Source organism: Pogoniulus pusillus, chromosome 8 (assembly GCF_015220805.1).
Source record: "Pogoniulus pusillus isolate bPogPus1 chromosome 8, bPogPus1.pri, whole genome shotgun sequence".
Taxonomy (NCBI): Eukaryota; Metazoa; Chordata; class Aves; order Piciformes; family Lybiidae; genus Pogoniulus; species Pogoniulus pusillus.
This window is the reverse complement of record NC_087271.1, coordinates 16,031,194-16,053,460: the sequence shown is the minus strand read 5'-3', so window position 1 is coordinate 16,053,460 and position 22,267 is coordinate 16,031,194. Positions and strand designations below refer to the sequence as shown.

The 22,267-nt window shown below is 43.5% G+C and overlaps 1 protein-coding gene across 3 annotated transcripts in view; it reads right to left on the bottom strand.

Annotated features, from left to right (window-relative positions):
* The window catches only part of AGL (amylo-alpha-1, 6-glucosidase, 4-alpha-glucanotransferase), a 52,047-nt gene extending 31,098 nt beyond the window's left edge, over positions 1–20,949 (bottom strand). For 2 of the 3 annotated variants that reach the window (XM_064147344.1, XM_064147346.1), the window contains exons 1-14: positions 20,864–20,949; positions 20,279–20,428; positions 17,225–17,435; positions 15,400–15,566; positions 14,743–14,946; positions 10,625–10,806; positions 10,301–10,412; positions 9,879–9,999; positions 9,211–9,313; positions 9,022–9,119; positions 7,759–7,898; positions 3,877–4,064; positions 816–939; positions 69–232 (exon numbers count right to left, since the gene is read on the bottom strand). In XM_064147344.1, the coding sequence (XP_064003414.1) occupies positions 69–232; positions 816–939; positions 3,877–4,064; positions 7,759–7,898; positions 9,022–9,119; positions 9,211–9,313; positions 9,879–9,999; positions 10,301–10,412; positions 10,625–10,806; positions 14,743–14,946; positions 15,400–15,566; positions 17,225–17,435; positions 20,279–20,360 (1,896 nt within the window). In that variant the 5' untranslated portion in view covers positions 20,361–20,428; positions 20,864–20,949. Of the gene's footprint in view, positions 1–68; positions 233–815; positions 940–3,876; positions 4,065–7,758; positions 7,899–9,021; positions 9,120–9,210; positions 9,314–9,878; positions 10,000–10,300; positions 10,413–10,624; positions 10,807–14,742; positions 14,947–15,399; positions 15,567–17,224; positions 17,436–20,278; positions 20,429–20,527; positions 20,546–20,863 lie in introns of those variants that run through there. The other variant, XM_064147345.1, reaches the window with a different exon arrangement.
* Between the last annotated feature and the right edge of the window lie 1,318 nt (positions 20,950–22,267).

The window sequence follows — 22,267 nt, the reverse complement described above, 5'->3', positions numbered from 1 at the left end:
CTATGTTTCAGCAGTATCAATTCAGAAAACCTTAAACGCAAACTTCGGTTTTCTGTTCAGGAGCTTACCTGAATTGGGCATTCATTATCATGTGTAATATCCATGAAGAGAGCATGAGCAATCGCTGGCACCAAAGGCCTCAAACGTGGCTGAACAAAAGAGCCAACGGGCTCCCCACCAAAACGATAAACCAGCCTTCCCTCCTCGTGGCTGTTGTAAGCTGTCATTGCCTCTAAAGAACAACATAGGTAAACGTTTGCATAAGAATACCAGAGGGTACCGCAAGCACAGAGACATCAACGCAGCCTTTTACAGTTGTTATTCTGGGGTCTTCAACAATTAAAAACAAAGTAAAAACTGCAAAAGCATTTACAACTGTATTCTCCAGTGTGGACACACGACCTTGGGAGGATTCCATTTACTATAAAATATAAAGGTAGAAGAGGAAAAAGAAGTGGATAAATAAGCAGAGACCTGAAACTGTTTCTCATGTGCTTTGTGAAATTCATGCAACAAAAAACATATGATGCAGCACTTGCATAGCAGAACTGTGCTACAACTTCTTTTTCTATTGCTAGAACAAGAGCAAATTATTTAGCCTTCTGCAAACTAATACAGGATGTTTCCTGGTTGGTGTTTTTTTTAACAGCTAGTACTGTACTTTTGCTCAGTATCCAAAAAGTCACAATATAAAACCTGTACTCTTAACTTCATACTCCGTGAAATCAGAAGTGCATCATCCAGAAGCAACCTCTTCCTTGGAAAAAGCACATCACCTATAATGTGGAAAGAGACCACACATACAACAAGCCTACCTCTTATTAAGGAGCTAATGCCCAGCCTGTTCACAAAGATATTGTCCAGCTCCTCATTTCCTGTGAACAGCTCAGCCACTACATACAAATCGGCTCGCAATTTTCTAGCTGTGTCCAGCATGTACTGCAAAAAGCACAGCCAAAAAAGCCACAGAAAGGGGAAAGGTAGATACAAAAAAGGACAAGTTTCAAAGCTAGGCAGGGATTGGACAATAGGAAAACGCCATGCAGCAAGGATAAATAGAAAGCCAAAATTAAGGAACAAATAAAATGGTCACATGGAAGAGGACACAGAAGTGTAAGTAAGAATCAGCACAAAACGTAGGAGAAGTTAAACAGAACATGAAGAAGAAAAGGTAATTGCATAAGCAAAGAACATGAATATGCAAGAAAATAGGAATATGCAGGAAATATGCAGGAAAATAGGAAAAAACAAAGCATACCAATGTTAGTTCCATATTAAAAACTGCAAACCATACACAACCACCCTAGGTATTTATTGTACCTCTAATCAGGCTGGTAATTCCCAAGCGGTTGACAAAAATATTGTCAAGGTACTCACTGCCCGTGAAGAGTTCAGCTACCACATACAGATTAGGTCTGACTGACCTGGCTGTTGCTAGCATCTCCTATAGAGCATAACACATTTTTTAATGCAAGGCATCCATTGTCAGCTGTGTATGTGCAATCATTAACACAAATGCTAACCAAACAGATGAGTCCCTCAAGGATCAGTACTCAGGCAAATCTTGTTCAACATCTTCGTTGGTGCCATGGACAGTGGGATTGAGGCACCCTCAGCAAGTTCACCAGTGACACTAAGCTGTGCGGTGCAGCTGACAAGCGGGAGGGAAGGGATCCATCCAGGGGAACCTGGACAGGCTGGAGAGGTGGGCCTATGCCAGGCTCTTGAGGTTCAACAAGACCAAGTGTAAGGTCTTGCAGCTAGATCAGGGCAATCCCAAGTATTGATATAGGCTGGGCAATAACTGACTTGAAAGAAGCCCTGGGGAGAGGGATGTGGGGGTGCTGGTGGATAAGAAGCTCAACATGAGCTGCTAGTGTGCACTTGCAGCCCAGAGAGCCAACCAGATCCTGGGCTGCATCAAGCGAAGTGTGGTCAGCAGGTTGAAGGAGGGGATTCTGCCCTTCTGCACCACTCTGATGAGACCCCACCTGGAGTACTGTATCCATCTCTGGAGCCCCTGTTATAGAAAGGATTAAGGATGTGCTGGGGTGTGTCCAGAGAGGGGCCACCAGGATGAGCAGAGGGCTGGAAATCCTCTCCTGTGAGGACAGACTGAAAGAGTGGGGGCTGTTCAGTCTGGAGGAGGCTCTGAGGAGACCTTCTTACAGCCTTCCAGTATCTGAAGGGAGCTACCAGAAAGTTGGTGAGGAACTTTTTAGGGTGTCAGGTGATGATAGGACTGGGGAATGGAGCAAAACTAGAAGTGGGTAGACCCAGACTGGATGTTAGGAAGTTCTTCAGTACGAGGGTGGTGAGACACAGGAACACGTTGCCTGGGGAGGTGGTAGAAGCCCCACCCCTGGAGGTCTTTAATGCCAGGCTGGATGTGGCTGTGGGCAACCTGATCTAGTGTGAGGTGTCCCTGCCCATGGCAGGGGGGTTGGAACTAGATGATCTTTGAGGTCCCTTTTAGCCTTGACAATTCTGTGTTCACATATGCAGTTCATGAAAAGACAATTAATAACAGGTAAGATTCATAAGTCCATGCTTATATTTTACAAAGCTATTTATGGACTGAGTAATCCTAGGAAATTCTCCCATTACCTGAAGCTAAATGCAACTTTGTTTTTAAACAAGCTCTTACCTCAAAATACAAGAACAAAGTTTGCATTAAAAAATGTCATCTGTTAAGGTAAGTAAACTGAGGAAGACTTGAGTTTAAGCCTTTGAAGTTACCATTCCAAAAATAGTACCAATAAATGGCAGAAGTTTTGAACTGGCTGCATTTAAGAGTCACAACTTCTCGCAGGCAAATCAACTTGTTCTAGATAGCTCTTCACAGATTTACATCAGCTCTGTAACCACATTAAGGTGAAGCACTAACAAGCTGCACTAATCAAGACAAATTTACTAGGCAAGTACCTGCCTAGTAATCCATTCTGGATACAGTGAGGCCTAAGAGGCTCCAATCTAAGCATAAACCTGCCACACAGAACTTACTGCAGGTTTTCTTTACAAGCTTTAAAATTCTGGGAAATAAACCATTCCCTGTTTGATTCTGCAATAGCAAAATACCCATGGCAAAAAAACACTGAAGTCTTTCAACCAAGTCTTGACAATGACCTCAGCTAAAATAGACATATTGAGTGCCGGCACTCACTGCACTGAATCCAAAGCTACATAAGGGAAAAAAGTTAGCCAAGTCCATTTGCATCTGCAGTATTTCAGTTAAAGTGGAGAATTAAAAGATACAATAGCTACAGTACTCTATTTAAAGCAGCTAAAACCACACCTAAACATAAACAGCCAAGAAATCTTGCTGGACTATGAGGAAGGTTCGTTCACACTTAACCTCTGCCATGTCAATTCTGCAGATTACAGAATCACAGAATTATTGAGGCTGGAACGGACCTCTGAGATGACCCAAGCCCAGCCTATGATCTAACACCATCACACTGACCAGACCGTGGCAACAAGTGCCACATCCAAGCTTTCCTTAAATACCTCTAAGAATGGCAACTCCACCACCTCCCTGGGCAGTCCATTCCAGTGTCTAATTCCCCTTTCCCTCAGGAAGTGCTTCCTAACATCCAGCTTAAACCTCCTCTGGTGCAGTTTCAGGCCTTGCCCTTTCCTCTTGTCACAAGTTGCCTGAGGGAAGAGCCCATCCCCCACTTCAATACACCTTCCCTTCAAGTAGTTGTAGAGTGTGATAAGGACCCTCCTGAGTCTCCTCTTCTCTAGGCTGAACACCCCCAGCTCTCTCAGCCTTGCCTCATCAGACTTCTGCAGCTAAGATTTCTACAGCAAGAGCAGAGGACTAACTTCACAGATCAAAGTGGCTTTGTAGCAGTCGTGGCTGACTTTGCGTACCTCAGCTACATGAATTGGTGTCGAGTGACAGTTGTCAAGACGAACGCCATGGAAGTGTCTGGCAGTGATTTCAGTGTATTTTTTCATGTGTTCCCAGAGGTACGGGCAGTCTTCAGGTTTGTTACCATAACGCAGTTTCACACTGTCTCCCCAACAAATAAGCTCTCTTCTCAAGTAAACATTTGAACCTGTAAAGGAATCAAAGTTACTATAGTCTCTGCGTGTGTGTGTGTGTATACATGCAAACATACATATGGATGTAAACTCCAGCACAGGAAGTTCCACCTCAACACGAGGAAGAGCTTCTTGACTGTAAAGGTGATTGCCCTAGTCTAGTGAGGCCCCACTTGGAATACAGCATCCAGTTCTGGGGTCCCCAGTTCAAGAGGGAGAGTGATCTACTGGAGAGAGTCCAAGGGAGGGCTACAAGGATGCTGAAGGGACTGGAGGAAAGGTTGAGAGCACTGGGGATGGGTAGTCTGCAGAGGAGAAAACTGAGAGGAGATCTGAGTAATGTCTGTAAATAGCTGAGGGCTGGGGGTCAGGAGGGAAGAGACAAGAACAGTCTATGCTCACTTGTGCCCTGGCATAGGACAAGGGGCAAGGGATGGAAACTGCAGCACAGGAAGTTCCACCCTCAACATGAGAAAGAACTTCTTGACTGTAAGAGTGACAGAGCCCTGGCACAGGCTGCCCAGAGAGGTTGTGGAATCTCCATCTCTGGAGCCCTTCCAGTCCCGTCTGGATGTGTTCCTGTGCAACCTTGCACTTGATTCTCTGATCCTACTCTGGCAGAGGAGTTGGGACTACAAGATCTTCAAAGATCCTTTCCAACTCCTAACACTCTATGATATATATATATATAAAATCTTGTAAACATGCACAAAAAGAAAATGCAGTATTTCTTCTGTTGCTGAAGTATAAAAGACTGCAGCGAAGAGTGAAAACTCTAACAATAATCACATTCAATTAAAAATATATATGCCTACACTGATGTAGAATTTCAGACTGCTCAAAAGGGAATGCTCAACTTTTAAAGTGATATTGAAATAATTATTCTGATTAAAGAATGAAATGGAATTTGATTTCAAAGTAGTAGAAAAACTGTAGTGGAGTGAAAAATAATTAAAAACAACAACAACAAAGAAGGAAAGAAAAAAGCAGCAAACAAGTGAACAGAATCAGTAGTTTGTTTACACTGGCCAAATGAAAAAAAATCATCTTATTTCATTACCACAACCAAACTGCCACAGCCACAATTTAAAATCTGATCTTCTGTTAACAGCAGGTTGGGATGCTGTAAGGCAAAGTGCCAAAGTGCTTAGGCAGGCAGGTCACTGAAATGGGTAAAGTCTCTAAATAATTTCAGTGTGCATGAAAATGCTTATCCTCCATCTAGTCTAGTCTCATATACTGGTTTCTGCCTTCTTTTTGAAGTAATTAATAAACCCCAAAATCTTTAAATCCAGAGTTCAGCTGTGAAACACTGCATGGAATATACTGACTTTTAGCTGTGACAGACTTAAATGATCAGACATTTCCGAAAAAGAATTCACTTCTGTTCTGCAGCAATAATGCATTTGGCGATGGCAGCAATATAGGTTAAAAACAGAAAAACCTCATCCACCTAAACCCCACAGCATTTGCAAAACCCACAGAACTGTATGGCAATCAAGACTCCAAACAAGAGAAATACAATAATCTCTGAGCCATCAGTCTTCTGAAAATCTATTTATTTTAGCCAAACCTGATAAAAGCATGAACAGGGTCAGCACCACTCAGGATCAGTAACACTTAGCTACTCCACTGATTTTTGCTTCTGCTAGCTGAGCTATGATGATGCATCACCAATTCTATTTTAGTGGCTGAACCTCATGCTGCTTTGAGGCTAACTGGAATATTTTCATGAGAGGTTGTGAAAAGAAAATAACGATGTCTGTATCACTCCTTAGTTTGCTGAGGGGGTAAAAAGTAGAAATATAAACAATCTGCTTTCACTTTCTCTGCTCTGTGTTGCTGGATCTAATCGTTCTGGTCTGCCACACTGCTCACTTTCACTCCTCATTTGATCTGTTCTAGTATCTCTTCTCTCATCTCAGCTAACAATTAACACCTAAGCTTTACTGGCTTTTAAGCTTTGCTGGCTTTTGGTTTTGTTTGCCTGTCTGAGATGGAGAGGGAAAAAGGGGTAAGGTGGGGTAGCTTTGAGCCCTTCTGGGCAGTTTCTTTGTCTGGGTGGAAGTCTAGATTTCTGTATTATTTAATTTGTATATAGTTGTAAATTCTTGTATATACTATATGTGCTCATAAATTTTGCCATGCTGTAAATACAGCTTCATCCTACTTCCAAGCCATCTGAGCTGGTCGGGTAAATTTCAAATAGTTGGGGAAGGGGGAAAGTTCCTAACCCAAGTCAACCTTGAGTCAGGAAACTTGTGCAGCTGAGAAATAGTCTCTTTGCTAAAGCAAGATTACTTTTCAGCCAGGCTAATTTCCAAGACTCTCATTAATGAGGAGCTAAGTGATTTGGCCTACACTAGCAGAAGAACACGAGAGTATGCAGGTAGTAAGTGAAGCACAGGGGCTGTAAAACACCACTACTCCCAGAAGTACTGACTGAAGCACAGCCTAGCTTTTACCTTCACTAGTGGTAACACAGCTACATGAAGAGAAAAACTGTCTTCCTTTGGAAGAACACAGTGAATATGCTACAGGCCATTTATGGAACTGGCTGCTTTTGGTTTGCATTTCCTATAATTGTGCCTTTATGTATCACCTTTTCACACTGTGTTCTTATCTGAAATAATGTGTGGAATAAAACAAGATATAACACAAGCATAAAGCACTGAAATAGATGTAGATGAGCCAAGAGAGAAAACTCACTAATGGAAGTCAGGCATTCTAACTAAAGCTAGTTACTGAAGGAAGCGCAAGTGTATGTCCAGAAGAAAGGGCAATTAATTATCTGAAAGGCAAACAAAACACATCCTTGAAGCATGCATTATTTTCATCCTTGCAAAGGAGAAAAAACAAGGAGTACACAGAAAGCAGCAAAAAGACTATAGACTGTATTGTAGGTGTCAGCTAATCCCAGATCACTTTGATCACTTTGGAGGATCAATCAGATCAGATTGCAAAGCAGACTCAAACTCTGAAAGGTTTTTAATTAAAGTTTAACTGGCCTTTGTCTGACTCTGTTTACTAAGTGAATGACTACTCTGAAAAGAAACGTTGTAAACCTTGCTTTTACTGGACACCAGTGTAGCCCGCAAAGGAATTCAAGGGCAGTATAGTATCTCAGGGTGCGGTGATTTCATATCCTATCTTACCTTCACAAATAATCTGCATACTTCATTTGCATTAACTGGGTCATCTCTTGATTGCCTGACTGTCACTCACTGGACTGTCCTGCTTTGCCAGGAAGGTTGGACTAGATGATTTTTCAAGGTCCCTCTTCCAGCCTCTAACATTTTGTGTTTCTGTGGCTTTTCAAGGATCCAGTTTCTGCTCACTAAGGCAGTAAACCACTATTCAACTTTTTATTGTGTTAGTTTTCTGGCACTGTCATTGTCTTATGGAACTGCCAGCAAGCAGTAGTGTTGGAACAAAGAAGCAACAAAGACCATGACAAAAGTGAGGAGGCAGGACTTCCCTGTTTCAGTGGCAGAAAGCCGGTAATTCCCCTGCAAAATTGTACCTCTAACTCCAGCCCTTACAGTTGATCTGTATACTACACGGGAAATAAAAACCTGCTATAAAGTATTTGCTATTCTGTAGCTTCACAGGAACACAACTGGAATAAAGACAGACAAAACAAAATCCATTTTGCTTTGGTTAGAATAGCAGAAGGTTTATAAAATGATTCAAAGTTCTTTTACAAACCTGGTTCCGCAAAGTTTCTGAGAGGATCATCTCCCATAACCCAGCCATTGTGAGCCATGAAGTAACAAGCTTTATCTGGCTGATGTATCATAGTTTCTTCTTCCTCCACAGTCAACTCTTTGAACGGGTAAGTAAAATACCTACGGTACAGACAGACAATTATGTTTTAAAAAAAGCCTACATAAGGTAATCAAAGCTCAAATTCATTGTCTTTGAAATAAAAGTATCTGCCATGAACTGCTTTGTAGATAAAACAGACTGGGAAAAAAAAAAAAAGCAAACAGCTGCTAGACTATAAATGATGGAGAGGTTTCTATTTTGCAGCATGCCTTGAAGGAGAAAGAAGAGGTGTTGCCACTCCCTTGGTGTTAGCTGGTCACATAAGATTACAGCTCTTAGTTCTTCAGATTCAGCAGCAGCATCAATTACACCAAAGCTGGAAGGCAAATGCTTGGCTTTCCTAGTTCCACCCACATGTGCAATGTATTCTATGTAAAGTTTCAGCGTGCTCAGAGCCTTGTTTCACACTCTCCAATCACATCTGCCTGTTAAACGGTTAGCATTGCTGCTTAAAAACAGACAGCCAGGTCATCGAAAGGCATTTGTCCACATGAAAGAAAAGACTCTTGTGTGCTTGCTAGTTTGAGGCTAGTTGGAATATTTTAATGAGAGAAATCACTGGCTGTGAAAAGAAAATAATGACGACAAGGATCTGCTGGAAAGGATCCAGTGGAGGGCTATGAGGATGATCAGGGGACTGGAGCACTGCCTGATGAGAAGAGGCTGAGACTGTGTAGTCTGGAGAAGACTGAGAGATTTAATAAACGTCTATAAATATCTGAGGGCTGAGGGTCAGGATGGCAGGGGACAGACTCTGCTCACTTGCTCCCTGTGATAGGACAAGGAACAATGGATGGAACTTGCAGCACAAGAAGTTCCACCTCTTGTGGGACAGAAAGAGGGGTGAATGAGAGCCCTTCTGGGCAGTTTTCTTTGTCGAGGAGGGAGTTTGGATTTCTGCATCATTTCTAATTTGTATATAATTGTAAATACTGTGTATATATGCTTGTAAATTTTGTCATAATGTTAAATCTAGCTTCACCTTACTGCCAAACCATCCGAGTTAGGCTAGCAAATCTCAAACTGTGGAGAGGGAAGGTTCCTAATCCACCACACCTTGCACCTATAGAAGTACTCTTTTAATGAACTTTGAACTTCCCTTGGATAGGTTCTAATATTTTTGAAATAAAGAGAAAAAAATACCTGGTAACTAAAGGGTATTTTCTAGTGATAGGACCCAGCTTAGGACCATGGCCAGCCAGTCGTTCATAAACCACGGTCCCCACGAGACAATTGACAGCCTAGAAGTAATTAAATTATGCATTATTGAAATGCCTGTATTTATTTGCTATTTTAAGCAACCCAGCACTAAACCACAGTGATTATTAAGACCTGCTCTTGATGGTGATTAGTTTGTCTGTATTGTTCAGCATTCAGTTCCTCAATCCTCTTGCGAAACCAGTTACAGCACTCTTCAATTGCAGCTGGTCCATTGCTTATTGAAGGAGGGGAAAAGCAGAGAAAATTTAATTGAGTTTTAAAACACATAACATGCATAACTGAAAGGAATGGAAAATTATCTATTTCCCATTACTGAAAAGAAATTTGGGGTTGCAAGTTTATTTTTGTGATTTTGGGGCTTTTTAGTCTAGAGAGAGGAGGACGCAGAAGAACTAATAATTGTATACAAGTATCTATATATAAATATCTGAGGGCTGACAGTCGGGAAGGAAGGGACTGGGACAGCCTCTGTGCACTAGTGGGATAGGACAAGGGGCAATGGATATAAAAGAAACGCAGCACAGGAAGTTCCATCTCAACATGAGGAAGAACTTCTTGACTGTAAGGCTCCCAGAGGACCGGCACAAGCTGCCTAGAGAGGTTGGGGTCTCATTCTCTAGAGCCTTTCCAGCCCTGTCTGGATGTGTTCCTGTGTGATCTGCATTAAGATTCTCTGGTCCTGCTCTGGCAGGGGGTTTGGACTGGAAGGTCCCCAGAGGTCCCTTCCAACCCCTAACATCCTATGACCCTTTGATTTTAATTTGGAAGAAATACAGTACCTGTGTGGTATGAATGTTGCCAATGCTATATTCATATCTACAGTACAGCCAAATCGTCTATAATCAGGGTCCTGAACTATCTGAAGATGTTGATTTGGATCAGTTTTGCTGCTCATTTTGCCTAAACACAAGATAGAAAAGAGCATTCATAAAGCAAAACCAAGAATTAAATTTAGAAGACGTACAACTTTTATAATCTAGCTCAAGCAAGATTATAGGTAGGTAAAGGCTCTAAAGGGGTTCAAGGTTTTTGTTGCAGGCCCTGAAAGGATTCATTTATGCTTAAAACAGTGTAGTGGGTTTCTCACATAGCAAAAAAAGGCAATTATCTGGGTTTTCAGCTTACTGCTAAGTTTACCTACAGGTTTCTTGAACTGTTAATACATCATTCACATGCTTCAGCAACATAACCTTCCCCTTACCTTGAGTTAGAAGGGTTTTAAATTGCTGCACGGCTTTGTTCACATCCACTTGGAAAAATTCCCACAGTTTAATTTTTGGGTATATGTCTTCCCAAATTATTTTTCGGATATTCTGTAAAATTTAAGTTAATGTCGATGATTAACACAATTAAGCCAAATGCTTGCTTGAACAAGTTGTCAAAAATAAAAAAAAAAAGAAAAAGGGAGTGAACGGTTAACTCATTAAATCTATCTGCAACCTAGATACCTTTTTGGCATTGGCACAATGATTTACGCTGCTCTTTGCAGTGTCCATTAGCTCATACTTAGCTCTCATTCACTTACGTTCAGATGATGATCGTTTTCTATTGAGGGTGGAACCCCTTTAGCAATACATTTTCCATCAGCCACCATACAGGTCAAGTGCCACAGAGCTCTATCCAGGACCCAAGCCGGTTTCAGGTGAGGAGAATTTACAAGGTTATAGCCACATTCCGGATGCATCCTGAGCCATTCACTGTTAGTAGCTTATTCAAGAAAAGAGGAAAACAGAATAAAAGGAAACGTAAGTACAGGAACTGAACACTTAATTTGTTTTGTGCAACTGCCTAAATGCTAAAACGTTAACATACTACAGCATGTGTAGTTGGTGTGCATATCAACCGAAGTTTTCCAAGCTAAAAGTAAATTTTGTCTTGCATAGAAGTGTACATTTCTGATACGTTTGTTTTGCAACAGAGTTGTGGAGACTGCAGAGAAACCTTGTTAGTTGCAATAAAAATATGCAACAGTACCACCAGTTCTAAAATGCTAAAAATAATCCCCCTAAAATTCAAGAAAACAAACACCACCACCACCACCCCAACAAAACCCCCAAACAAATCACATTCTGATTACAGGATATACATCAAATACCAGACCTAAGATGCTCCTTGTTTGTTGAAAGCCAAACATCCAACCCAAATCCATATTTAAGATGGCTTAAGTTGTTTATATTTTAATGTTCTCAACCCTATCAGATGGCCACAGAAAACATCCAGTTGGAAGAGATATCCAAGCTCATCCAGTCCAATCTTCCACCAGCACTGAAGAGTCAACACCAAACCATGTCCCTAAGTGCCAGGTCCACAGGCTGCTTAAACACTTCCAGGGATGGGGGCTGCAGCACTGCCCTGGGCAGACCACTCCAGTGTCTGGGAACCCTCTCTGGGAAAAAATATTTCCTAGCATCCAGCCTGAACCTCCCCTGGGGCAGCTTGGAACCATTTCCTCTGCTCCTGTCTCTTGCCACCAAGGAGCAGAGGCTGTCCCCTCCTCACTCCAACCTCCCTTCTTGTGGCCCAGAACTGAGCACAACACTCGAGGTGTGGCCTCAGCAGTGCTGAGTACAGAGGGATGATCCCCTCCTGTCCCTGCTGCCGACCCTGTTTCTAACCCAAGCCAGGATGCCATTGCCTATGTTGGCCACCTGGGCACTGCTGGCTCATATTTAATCGACTGCCAACCAATACTCCCTGGTGCCTTTCAGAGTTGCAGCTTTCCAACCACACATCCCCAGGTCTGTAGCTCCCCATGGGGTTGTTGAGATTCAGGTGCAGGACCTGGTACTTGGCCTTGTTAAACTTCATACAGTTAGCCTTGACCCACAGGTCTCACCTGCCAAGGCCCCACTGCAAAGCCTCCATACCCTCTAACAGATGGACACAGCCACCCAGTTTGAGATAATCTGCAGATGTACTGAGGCTGCCTCAATCCCCTCATCCAGATCACTGCTCAAGAGGACAGGCCTCAGAACTAGAGCCTGGGGGAAACCACTAGTAACTTGGTGCCAGCCAGACTTAACACACAGACACAGAGGCATATAGCAAAAGTGCACACACCAACAAACAAAGCCAAGGAGGAGACTTTCACAAGGAAATGCATTTAATTCTGGTATGGAAGACAACAATGCTTTCTGATCAGAAGCTAAGCTCCAACAATTCACAATGCAGCATCAAAAGAATTCATGCAAAACCAAAATATGTGCCCACCACTTGTGATTACACCTGTTACAGCTTGAGAGAAAACACACTAAAATGCATACTTCAATATAAAAATACGGAAATAAGATGGCAGAATGCAGAAAATGCTTTCTGAAACACGTTACACTTAAGGGAATACTTTCACATGTTCCAAAGGACTAATTAATTGTTGTATAAATTAAAGTCGTACTTAGTAGTGATGCTTACTGCCTATGATTTTTATTTTTTTGGTCCTCTTTATAAAGCCAAGAAAAGGTAATATTTAATGCAATCAGCTGAGTGCTTGGGAGGAGGACTTACTCGAGTGTTAAAATGCAATTAGGTAATAGTAGCCTCTTCTGACAGATAACAAATACATGATCTATTGTTCATTTTTATGACTTCATACAATTTATTACAGCCACTAAATGTTCAGAAAAGAAGCAGCTCTCCTATTTCTGTCTCCTGGTGACAGTACATGGCAGAGAACACAGCATTTCTTACTTGAGGGTGTTTGAGGCCCCCGACAGAAACTGCAGCCCAGGACAGGCACATCTACCTGACTACCAGAAAAGGTCTGCAAGTTGATCTATGGTATCACAGAATTAACCAGGTTGGGAAAGACCTTCGAGATCAACGAGCCCAATCTATCACCTAACACCTTCTAACAAAATAAATCATAGCACTAAGTGCCTCATCCAGTCTCTTCAGGGATAGTGACTCCACCACCTCCCAGGCAGCCCATTCCAATGCCAATCACTGTCTGTGAAGAACTTCCTAACATTCAGCCTAAACCTGCCCTAGTGCAGCTTGAGGCTGTGTCCTCTTGTTCTCTCGCTGGTTGTCTGGTACTCCTGCTAACATGCCAAAGGTGCATCTATATTTAACACCAGCATATGTGTCCAAAGTCAAGCCACAGGTGCTGGCTTTCATTAGAGTCTAGCAGCGAGGTTAACATCCAAACCTGATCCTCAGCGCTCTCTACTGAGCAAACAGTCTGTTCTCTGTTCTGGTGCAAAAACCAAACACCTCAGCTTAACTGCTCGATATTGCAAATGAGCTGTTTGACTTTACAGCAGAAACAGAGGTGTAGTATTGCTATATTTATACAATGGTCTCAGCTAGAAAGCAGAAACTACCAACAGGTACAGCTGCTGTAAGCTGTCGTGAGCTGTTAGAATTACTAGCATTACAGGATTTACCGAGAGACAGTTTAAGCTTCTGTCGCATACCTACACTAGAATTAATAATTATATGCAAATATCCATTTCTAGACTCCACTTTGGAGTCCAACAACCAGCTTAGGGTTAGGCATTTCAGTCAGTAAAAGCATTTTTCATAGCAGCATGCAAACAAACACAGTCAAAAACTGATGGGATCCCAAGCACTTGGGAGAGAAACTGCACTTTCAACTGGAGCACAAGAACTTTTTTATCCACAACTGGGAGAATGCTTAAAAGCCTAATTCCCTCAGACATGTGGCCAGTAACTATAATTAGTAACTTTTCAACAAACACTCAAGGCAAACAACAGGGCCCACAGTGCAGACTGATTGGATAGGAAAGTTTGGCAGCGGTCAACACCAGAGAACTAAATCAAATAAAGCTTGAACTTCACAGATAGGCAGCAAGGGGATTTTAAGTCTCAAAGGACTGCAACGTCCACGTACATAACCATTCCTTATACTCTCTGCTATGACAGTGTTAACGATTTGGATCTTTAGCACTGCAGCCCAAAATGAAAGCTATTTATAGATAAAAATCAAACTCATTATCCAAACAATCCACAATGAAGCACTATTTAAGTCTGATCTGCTTGCACGGAAGAAAACTCTCTGCCTTTCAAAAAATTAAGAGAAGCCTTCAAACACATCGGCCTATTTATGCTTAAAAACCTCCCACACCAAACACAAAGCTACCTTTTTTTCCCACCCTTTTCCTCGCAGACTGAGCCATCACATTCACTTCATTGCTTAATCCTAGCCTCTTGACCATAGTCTGTTTGTCGTCTGCCCAAATTACAACACTTTTTAAGTAACTACAACACCGTTTAACAAGAAAAAGACAATTTGTAACGGAGGAACCACTCATTTAGGTTGAATCTGCACACTGCATATCATGAAAATAAAAACACAGCCACATGCACAGTTCATTAATTCTAAGAAGGGCTCTATTCACTTGTTGCAGTAACACCACAACATTTTTGCATTTGCTATGGCAACATATTAGTTATAAATAGAGGTTGGACTGGATGACCTTTCAAGGTCCCTTCCAACCCAACCCATTCCATGATTCTATCATAATCACAAAGAGTTGTCCTAAAATTAAGACATCCAAAGACAGAGGCAGCCAACAGCTCTGTTGTTTAAAACAACCACTAAAAAAATGGGTTCAAGGGGGAAAAGTTAAGGGAAATAACGAATTACAGGAACAATCTCATTGCTAACACACATAAAAATCATACCAGTGTGATTGTAGACTACATCTGTGATGCAAAGCATATTCCATTCATTTTTCATTTTTTCCACAAGAGCTCCTATATCACTCCAAGTGCACTTCTTATTATGGCTTGAAAACTCGGGATTTACTTCTAACTGATCAGCCAGTGAGTAACATGATCTTGACAGTCCAAGCTTCTGCAGTGGTGTAAAATGAATCATGTTGTAACCTACACAATATAAAACCATTTTTTAGTAAGAAAAATTTCAGTCAGAGAGAATTGAAAGGAGCATACTTAAGGTACACTGATAGCATGCATTTGAAGCTAGTGTTTGGAATAAGTGATTTAAATTAACCTGAGCCTAATCCCCATTTAAATTAACCTGAGCCTTTCCCTTGCAATTCTACAAAGCAGGAGCTTTAATCATCACTCTGTCAACCTAAAAACTATTCAGTCTATCTGAAACCAAAATAACAAATGAAAAACGGTTTCCCGTCTTAGGAAATCACCGAATCTTTGCACCTCTGCAAATGATTTTATTCATTTTGCTGACTTGATCTGCTTAACTAAACTGAATTTAGTGGAAGATATTTTCTTTGACCAAATGAAGAACAAATGAGCTATTTACATTGAAGCTCTTCAGTTTAACTTCAGGGTTTGATCATAAACCTTTAATATTACCTGTTTCTTTTGCAACTTTAAGCCTATCTTCCCATTCCTGAAAGGGTCCCAGACACTTGGCGAGGAAGGTCTGAAGCGTAACACAGTCCAAAGGCAACACATGGTTATCGGCTCCAACGTGCAGAATAGGATCCACAACGATGTAACCTCCACCACTCTTTTCATTTCTAGGAAAAATTGGTGTGCATTGGTAAACACCCGTTGTATCAGCCAGCTTCAGAAAGAGAATCCAACAAACACAGCAGTTTGAAAAAGCCCAGTAGCCCCATACAGTGGTTGGGAAGAGGTGAAGAACAGGACAGCAAGTAACCTGAAGACCTCATTGTTGACAGCAGAGAGAGAACCGGGCAAGGAGAAATTTCATGAATCGAGATGGAATCCAAAAAGGCAAGTGTAGAGTCTTGAACCTGAGAAAGAACAACCCCAGGGATCAGTATAGGTTGGGGACTGACCAGTTGGAGAGCAGTGAAGGGGAAAAGGCCCTGGGGGTCCTGATGGACAGAAGGATGAGCACGGGTGGCCAAGAAGGCTAATGCTAGCCCAGGGCGGATTAGGAGAGCTGTGGTTAGGAGGTCGAGAGAGGTTCTCCTCCCCCTCTACTCTGCCCTGCTGAGGCCACACCTCAAATATTGTGTCCAGATTTGGACCCCTCAGCTCAAGAAGGACCTCAGAGAACTGCCTGAGAGAGTCTAGCACAGAGCCACACAAATGCTGAAAGGAGTGGAAGATCTTAAGAGGAGAGCCTGAGGGACCTGGGCTATGCTGCTTGGAAAGGAAGAGCCTAAGAGGTGGCCTCGTTCCTGGTTAAGATGTAAAGGTGAGTGCCAAGAGGATGGAGCCAGGCTCTGCTGGGTGATGCCCAGTGACAAGGTGCAATGGTAGAAGTTGAGGCATAGGAAATTTTGTAGAAACACAAGGCGGAATTTTTTTCCCTGTGAGGGTGACAGAGCCCTGGAACAGGCTGCCCAGGGGAGTTATGGAGTCTTCCTCTCTGGAGATATCCAAAACCTGCCTGGATATGTTTCTGTGTAATCTGGTCTAGGTGATCCTGCTCTGGCAGGTTGGGGTTGGACTGGATGAGCTTTCAAGGTCCCTCCAAACTCCTAACATTGTGATATTGTGAAAATAGGAAACACGGAACAGATGTTCACCTCTTCAGCATAGCCTCTCAACTGGATTTACAGCAATGCAACCGAGATACAGAGCTTTATGCTGTCCTCAAAAGCGAGGTACCTTTGTACTTTCTGAGACAAGGGTACTGCTTCCTCTTTTCAGGACAACCCCAACTTTCCTACAGAGTCCTCCATGTGGCACCCCACCCTCAAAAGGATATCCGAGATAAACGCCCTTTTAAGCCTGAAGGAATTTAATCATCTGTCTTCCAGAAATTCAGAATACCAGACCACAATTCTTACAGATACTGGCAGTCTCTTCTGCACTTGTCCCACTGAAAAAGAGGAGGAAGTAAAGAAGGTGAAGAGTGCCAAACCCTCTGTGCTAGAAAGACAGGAAACAACCTTCAAAGTCAATGAAGAAAGTACAAATGAGTCATCTAGATACTCATAATGCTGATGACATTGAAGCCCTGTAAAATAGGCTTGCCTTTCCAACATTCATAGAAACTGAGAAATGTTGGTCTGCATTCACATCAGAAAGCATCAGATAACTCCCACAAGCACTACCTTTCATTTGCAGATTCAGATAGGGCCCGTAGTTGCAATATGCACAGAAAATAATGCTTTTATTCTTCGCAGTTATTTCTTCAGGTTAAAAAGCAGACCAAGGAGTAAGCTGCTTTTGGCTCTAACTATGGAATTCCACTTACCCAAGACTGAAATGGTACTGGTACGACCCAGAAATTTGGAGATCCAGCTTGCAGTATTTGTCAGAATCATCTTCTTTTCCCGTGGGATTGTGCCATGGTAGCGTCCTGAACTTGTGGCGATCAAACACTTCTCCAGAAGCCGGGTAATTTGTGTACACAGTCACAGGCTTGCCTTGAAGGGTGGGGCCCAATCGGAACTGCAGCTCAAAACCTAAAAATAGAAAGGTAAGAGCACCTTTCTCAGGAGGACTAGGTACTTCTGTTCTGCAATTACACATCACAATTTGATACTAAGTTAAGAAGAAAGTGCTCCAACGCTTTTACCAAGGATTTCAGCAGAACAGTGCACTTCTACAGCATCATCTCTCCCTGCTTTCCTAACATTGTTCACTGCACACTTTACATGTTTCTTTCCTTTACTTACAGGACACTATCCATCTCCTTTCCAATTTGTTCCTCTTTGCTATATGAAAAGGCTTAAGAACACAAAAGAGAAAAATATCTCAATTACCAGACTGCAGATTTTGGGATTATGTGGTAACTAAGTATTTAGGTTTACCAATTCTATACATTAAGCTAACCCATGAAAACGTCTGAAAAAACAGGTACACATTTCAAAATAGAAAATACTTTGAATTCTTTCTTTCTTTAATGAGGGATCACTAAACAATGCTGAATTCCTTCTGTTTTTAACTGTAAAATGATACAGAATCATAGAATGGTCTAAGTTGGAAAGGATTTACAAAGCCCCTCTGCAGTCAGCAGGGACATCCTCAACCAGATCAGGTTGCACACAGCCCTGTCCAGATTCACTTTGAATATCTCCAAGGATGGGCCCTAGACACTCCCCTGGGCAACCTGTTCCACTACCCTCATGGTGCAGAACTTGTTCCTAACAGCCAATCGATCTAAATCTGCTCTTCCCTAGTTTGAAGCCATTGCCCTTGTCCTGTTACTGCAAGCCTTTATAAACTGTCTCTAGCCTTCCTCTAGGCCCTTTCAGCTACTGGCAGGTAGCTCCTGTTAGGTCTTCCTGGAGCCTCCTCTTCTCCATGCTCAACAGCCCCAGCTCTCTCAGCCTGTCCTTGCAGCAAAAGTAATTACTTCTGTGTAATCTACTATAGGCAAACAAATTGTTAAAACTTCCAGAGAGCTCGACAAACCAAAGGGAGTCACACACACATAGAAAGAGTATTATTTAGACTTAAGATACTGATGATAATAAGATTAGGTTAAAATATTAGGACCTCAAACTGCATTGTAGTCTGTTCAGCTGGATATAAAAAGAATTCAGTGTAGTCCATAGGTTTCAGGACAGGTGGAAGTACGAGGGCCACCACCATGTGCATCGCTAATGATAGTGTCCTTTCAAGCTACTGAAACAGATATAAGTGCTTGCAGTATAACTTAACTATAAATTACATGCCAGTCACATAGTTAACTGTAGTAAAACACCTACCGGCCCTAGCAGTCTACAGCATTGGGAGTAAAATAAACTTCAGTATTTGTGAAAAAAAAAAAAAAGTTACTGCTATAAAAAAAAGTGTAAAAAACCCTGAACAATGTCAAGTTCCAGTATCTTAATTTAAAAAAATTGCTTTATTAAGCAGACTCACTGAGACTCTAACACCAGAATTTGACGTCTGAATACATTTAAATGTAAGTCTCACCAAGCTTGCAAGCATAACCACCACTGCTCCAAAACCCACCATGTAAAGGTGTGGTTTTAGAATGCAAATGTCTGACATGTAAAATGAAGCTCGTTCCATTGCCCAAAAATATTTTATTTAGATGAGAAATAAACACTTTTGGAAGGTTAAGTACACTCTCCCCAGTACTGTCCTGACATTTTATCATTTTATTACAAGGGTTACTAAAATTAGAGCGCAGGGATATATGCCATTGATATCTTATTTCCTGTAACAGCTATACTGTCATCAGGAATGTTGCAATCAAAATTAGCCATGCCCTCTCAGAGGCACTCTCAGTGTCTGAAAGCCTTGCCCTTGTGTATGACTCCTTTCAAGCAAATTAACACAACTGGAAGGAGTGAAAAAATTAGGGTTATAATCAGCTCTGCACTTCTAACACTACTGATATTTCCTTACAATAGACTGGCAGGAATGTTTTTAACCATTATACAATTCAAGAAAATGTTTCTTCTCTACTAAGCAACCTTGATATTAGGTTCCTAAATCAATAACAAAAGCAACAAAACATCATGAGTAATAAAATCTGCTGCATCACTTTAAATGGTTTCTAAAGACAGTGGCTTTATTTTTGTAGACTGGGTTTGCTGACCAGCATAACAGCAGATGAATTAGTGGGGCAAGTTGTCTAATTGTTTTTTTCGGTTGGTTGTTTTTTTGGGGGGTGGGTTGGTTTGCTTTGGGTTTTTTGGGATTTTTTTGCAAATAGACTTAAGAATGCTTTCAGAAAGAAAGTATCATCAAGCTCTTAGATGTATGCAGCCAGAATATCTAACATAGCTATGAGAAAAATGACAAGCATGGTAAAATTTAAGAGGAGCTCAAGACCTCATGTTCTGAAGCTACCTCAGGCTCTACAAAATGTTAGCATTACTGATACATTTCAAAACTATAATATTAAAGATGGGATGCTGCGCAACCTATTGCAAATAAATACTATAAGTCTTGACTTATGAGCCCATTTTTTCGTTTACTGAAATTCAGGTGATAAAAGCAGAGGTCCTGGCCTGCCTGTTTAAAAAAGTGCTTTGCGTCTCATTCCCAGGAGGACTGACAGCTCCTCGCCGACCTGCTCTGCATTTCCCAAGAGTTTTGTCAGACTGAACCCTGACTGCAGCCCTACAGTGGAAGCACACGTTTCACATATCGTTTCCATCTAAACCAAAGAAATTAAACAAATAACAACAAACCAAACGAAAACCACCACTGCAAACTAAGCTCCCTGTCCTCTGTGCTGCCTGCAGGTGACGAGCTCCCGGCCATTCCCCTCTCATCCGGCCCCGGAGGGTTCCCAGCCGAGAAAGAGGAGAGGCTGAGGAGGCCGCAGCCCACCGCCCCGACCTACCCTGCTCCAGCCTGAAGAGGGTCTTGTCCAGCTTCTCCATCTCGCCGAGGTGCAGCAGCCGTGTCTCCTTACCGCTCGGCATGGCTGCGCCCGCCCGCCCGCCGCGGCTCCCGCGCCAGCAAACTCACTTCGCGGAGGCAGAAGCGATCCCTGCCGAGAGAGAAAACAGACAAAAACCTACAGGTCACTGGCGACCCCCGGGAGGAGGACGGCTGCTAGGGAACACCTCACGCCGCCGCTTTCACTTACATGTTCCCATCCTCGGCAAGTGTGGAAACGAGGCGCGACAGGACAGGAAGAATAGTGTGAGGGAGCTGTCAGGAGACACCGAGTCCTCACCTGGCCGGGGACCGCTGCTAGCAGCACCCCGGCGCAGCTCCCCGTCCCGGAGCGCGGCCCGGCCCCAAGCCAGAGCCGCGGAGGTGCCCCCAGCTCGACCAGCTCCCGGGAGGGGGGTGGGGGAAGCCTGACACCTGTCACTCTCTCTGCTCGCCCCGGTGCTGCCGAGAGCCACGGTCAGGCCCCTTATCATCGCTCTGTCTATGCGGGAAGCGGTGTCCGCCTCAGCCGTCCCACCATACTCACCAGCGGGCCCGGAGAGCAGCGGAGGCACAGCTTCCCGCGGAGAGCGACGGCAGCCGAGGCCGAGAGGAGACAGGGGCGGGGGCTAACGCAGTCCGTCTGCCCTCTTCTGCTGCGACAGCCACGGGCTGGCCGGGCGGGCAGCCACTCACGCACTCGGCAACAGCGGCGACGCAGCCGGTGGGAGCACTTTTTTCCTCCTCTTTCCTCGCCTTTTTTGAAACAAACTTTATTGGTTCCGCCGCGGCCGCGCACAGAGACGGGCGGCGCCGCCGCAGCTCCCGCGAGAGCGTCCGGCCCGCCCCGGCAGCTGCCAGGGGCGGTGAGGCCCGGCCGCGCTGGCTCCGCCTCTGCCCGCCCCGAGGGCTGGGTTCCGTTCTGCCGAGCTGCTGCGACTTGAAGATGCCGGAACGCTTTGCTAGTCTGGGTCGATGGGGAGTCGCAGGCAGGGCGGCCCTAGCCCCAACTGCGCCTTCATACGCGGCTTGTGCGTACCAGCAGGAGAGGCCGTGCGCCGCGGGGCGAGGGCCCTCGGTACCGAGTTCTGCTGGCTTAGAGGGCAGCGCGCTGAGGAAAACCTGACTTTAAAGGCTGCGACGCCTTTGGGCCCAGCTGCGCCTCGCCGTGACGGAAACGCGGCGGCGGCTCCAAGCTCCCTCTGCCGCCTTTGGTGGCCGGTGCGGGCGGCAGCCTGCTGCCTCCCTCCGCGTCGAGGAGTTGTCAATGCCCGCAGCCCGCTCCTTACCCGTAGGCTGAAACAAACATGATGTCAGCCTGGGTATAAGTGCTATATATAGTACGTGCCCAGGAATACAAACTCAGGGCTGTGTCTTTGGCCAAGACATAAGGTGGTTTAGCAGAATCCCGAACCGAAAAACCACCAGCCTGGTTTTGAAGCATTCTGTCATGCCAGCTGCTGCCATCAGATAGCCCAACCATTGCTTTGCAGCGCAGAATACCTGGGACAGTTGCTCCAGGCCTCTGAAGCACAGCTCATTAACCGCACGCACCCCACTGTAAAGGTCAGCCTTGCCGTGTTGGAAGGTCAATCTATTTTTATTGCCAACAACTATGGTAAAAGGAAAAAAAAAAAGTGCTTCTCACTTTACAGTCACTATTTAGACTGTTTATTATTTTTCTTTTCAAAAGTATGTTTTGTAAAATAGGGAGGAGTCTGCAAAACTGTTTAGATGCAACCATTTACCTCCAGTCATCCTATGCATACCCATACAATGAGGTCTTACTGCAACACCTGCATCCAAGTACACTGCATTTAAGGGCAGTTTGGAAGCCTTGATACTCAGGAAAACATACACATTTCAAACAGAGGTTATCTGGTGGTAGCAATTTTTTTTTTCTTCCTTTCTGTCTTCACCTTTTTCTTCCTCTGAACATTAAGAACCCCCT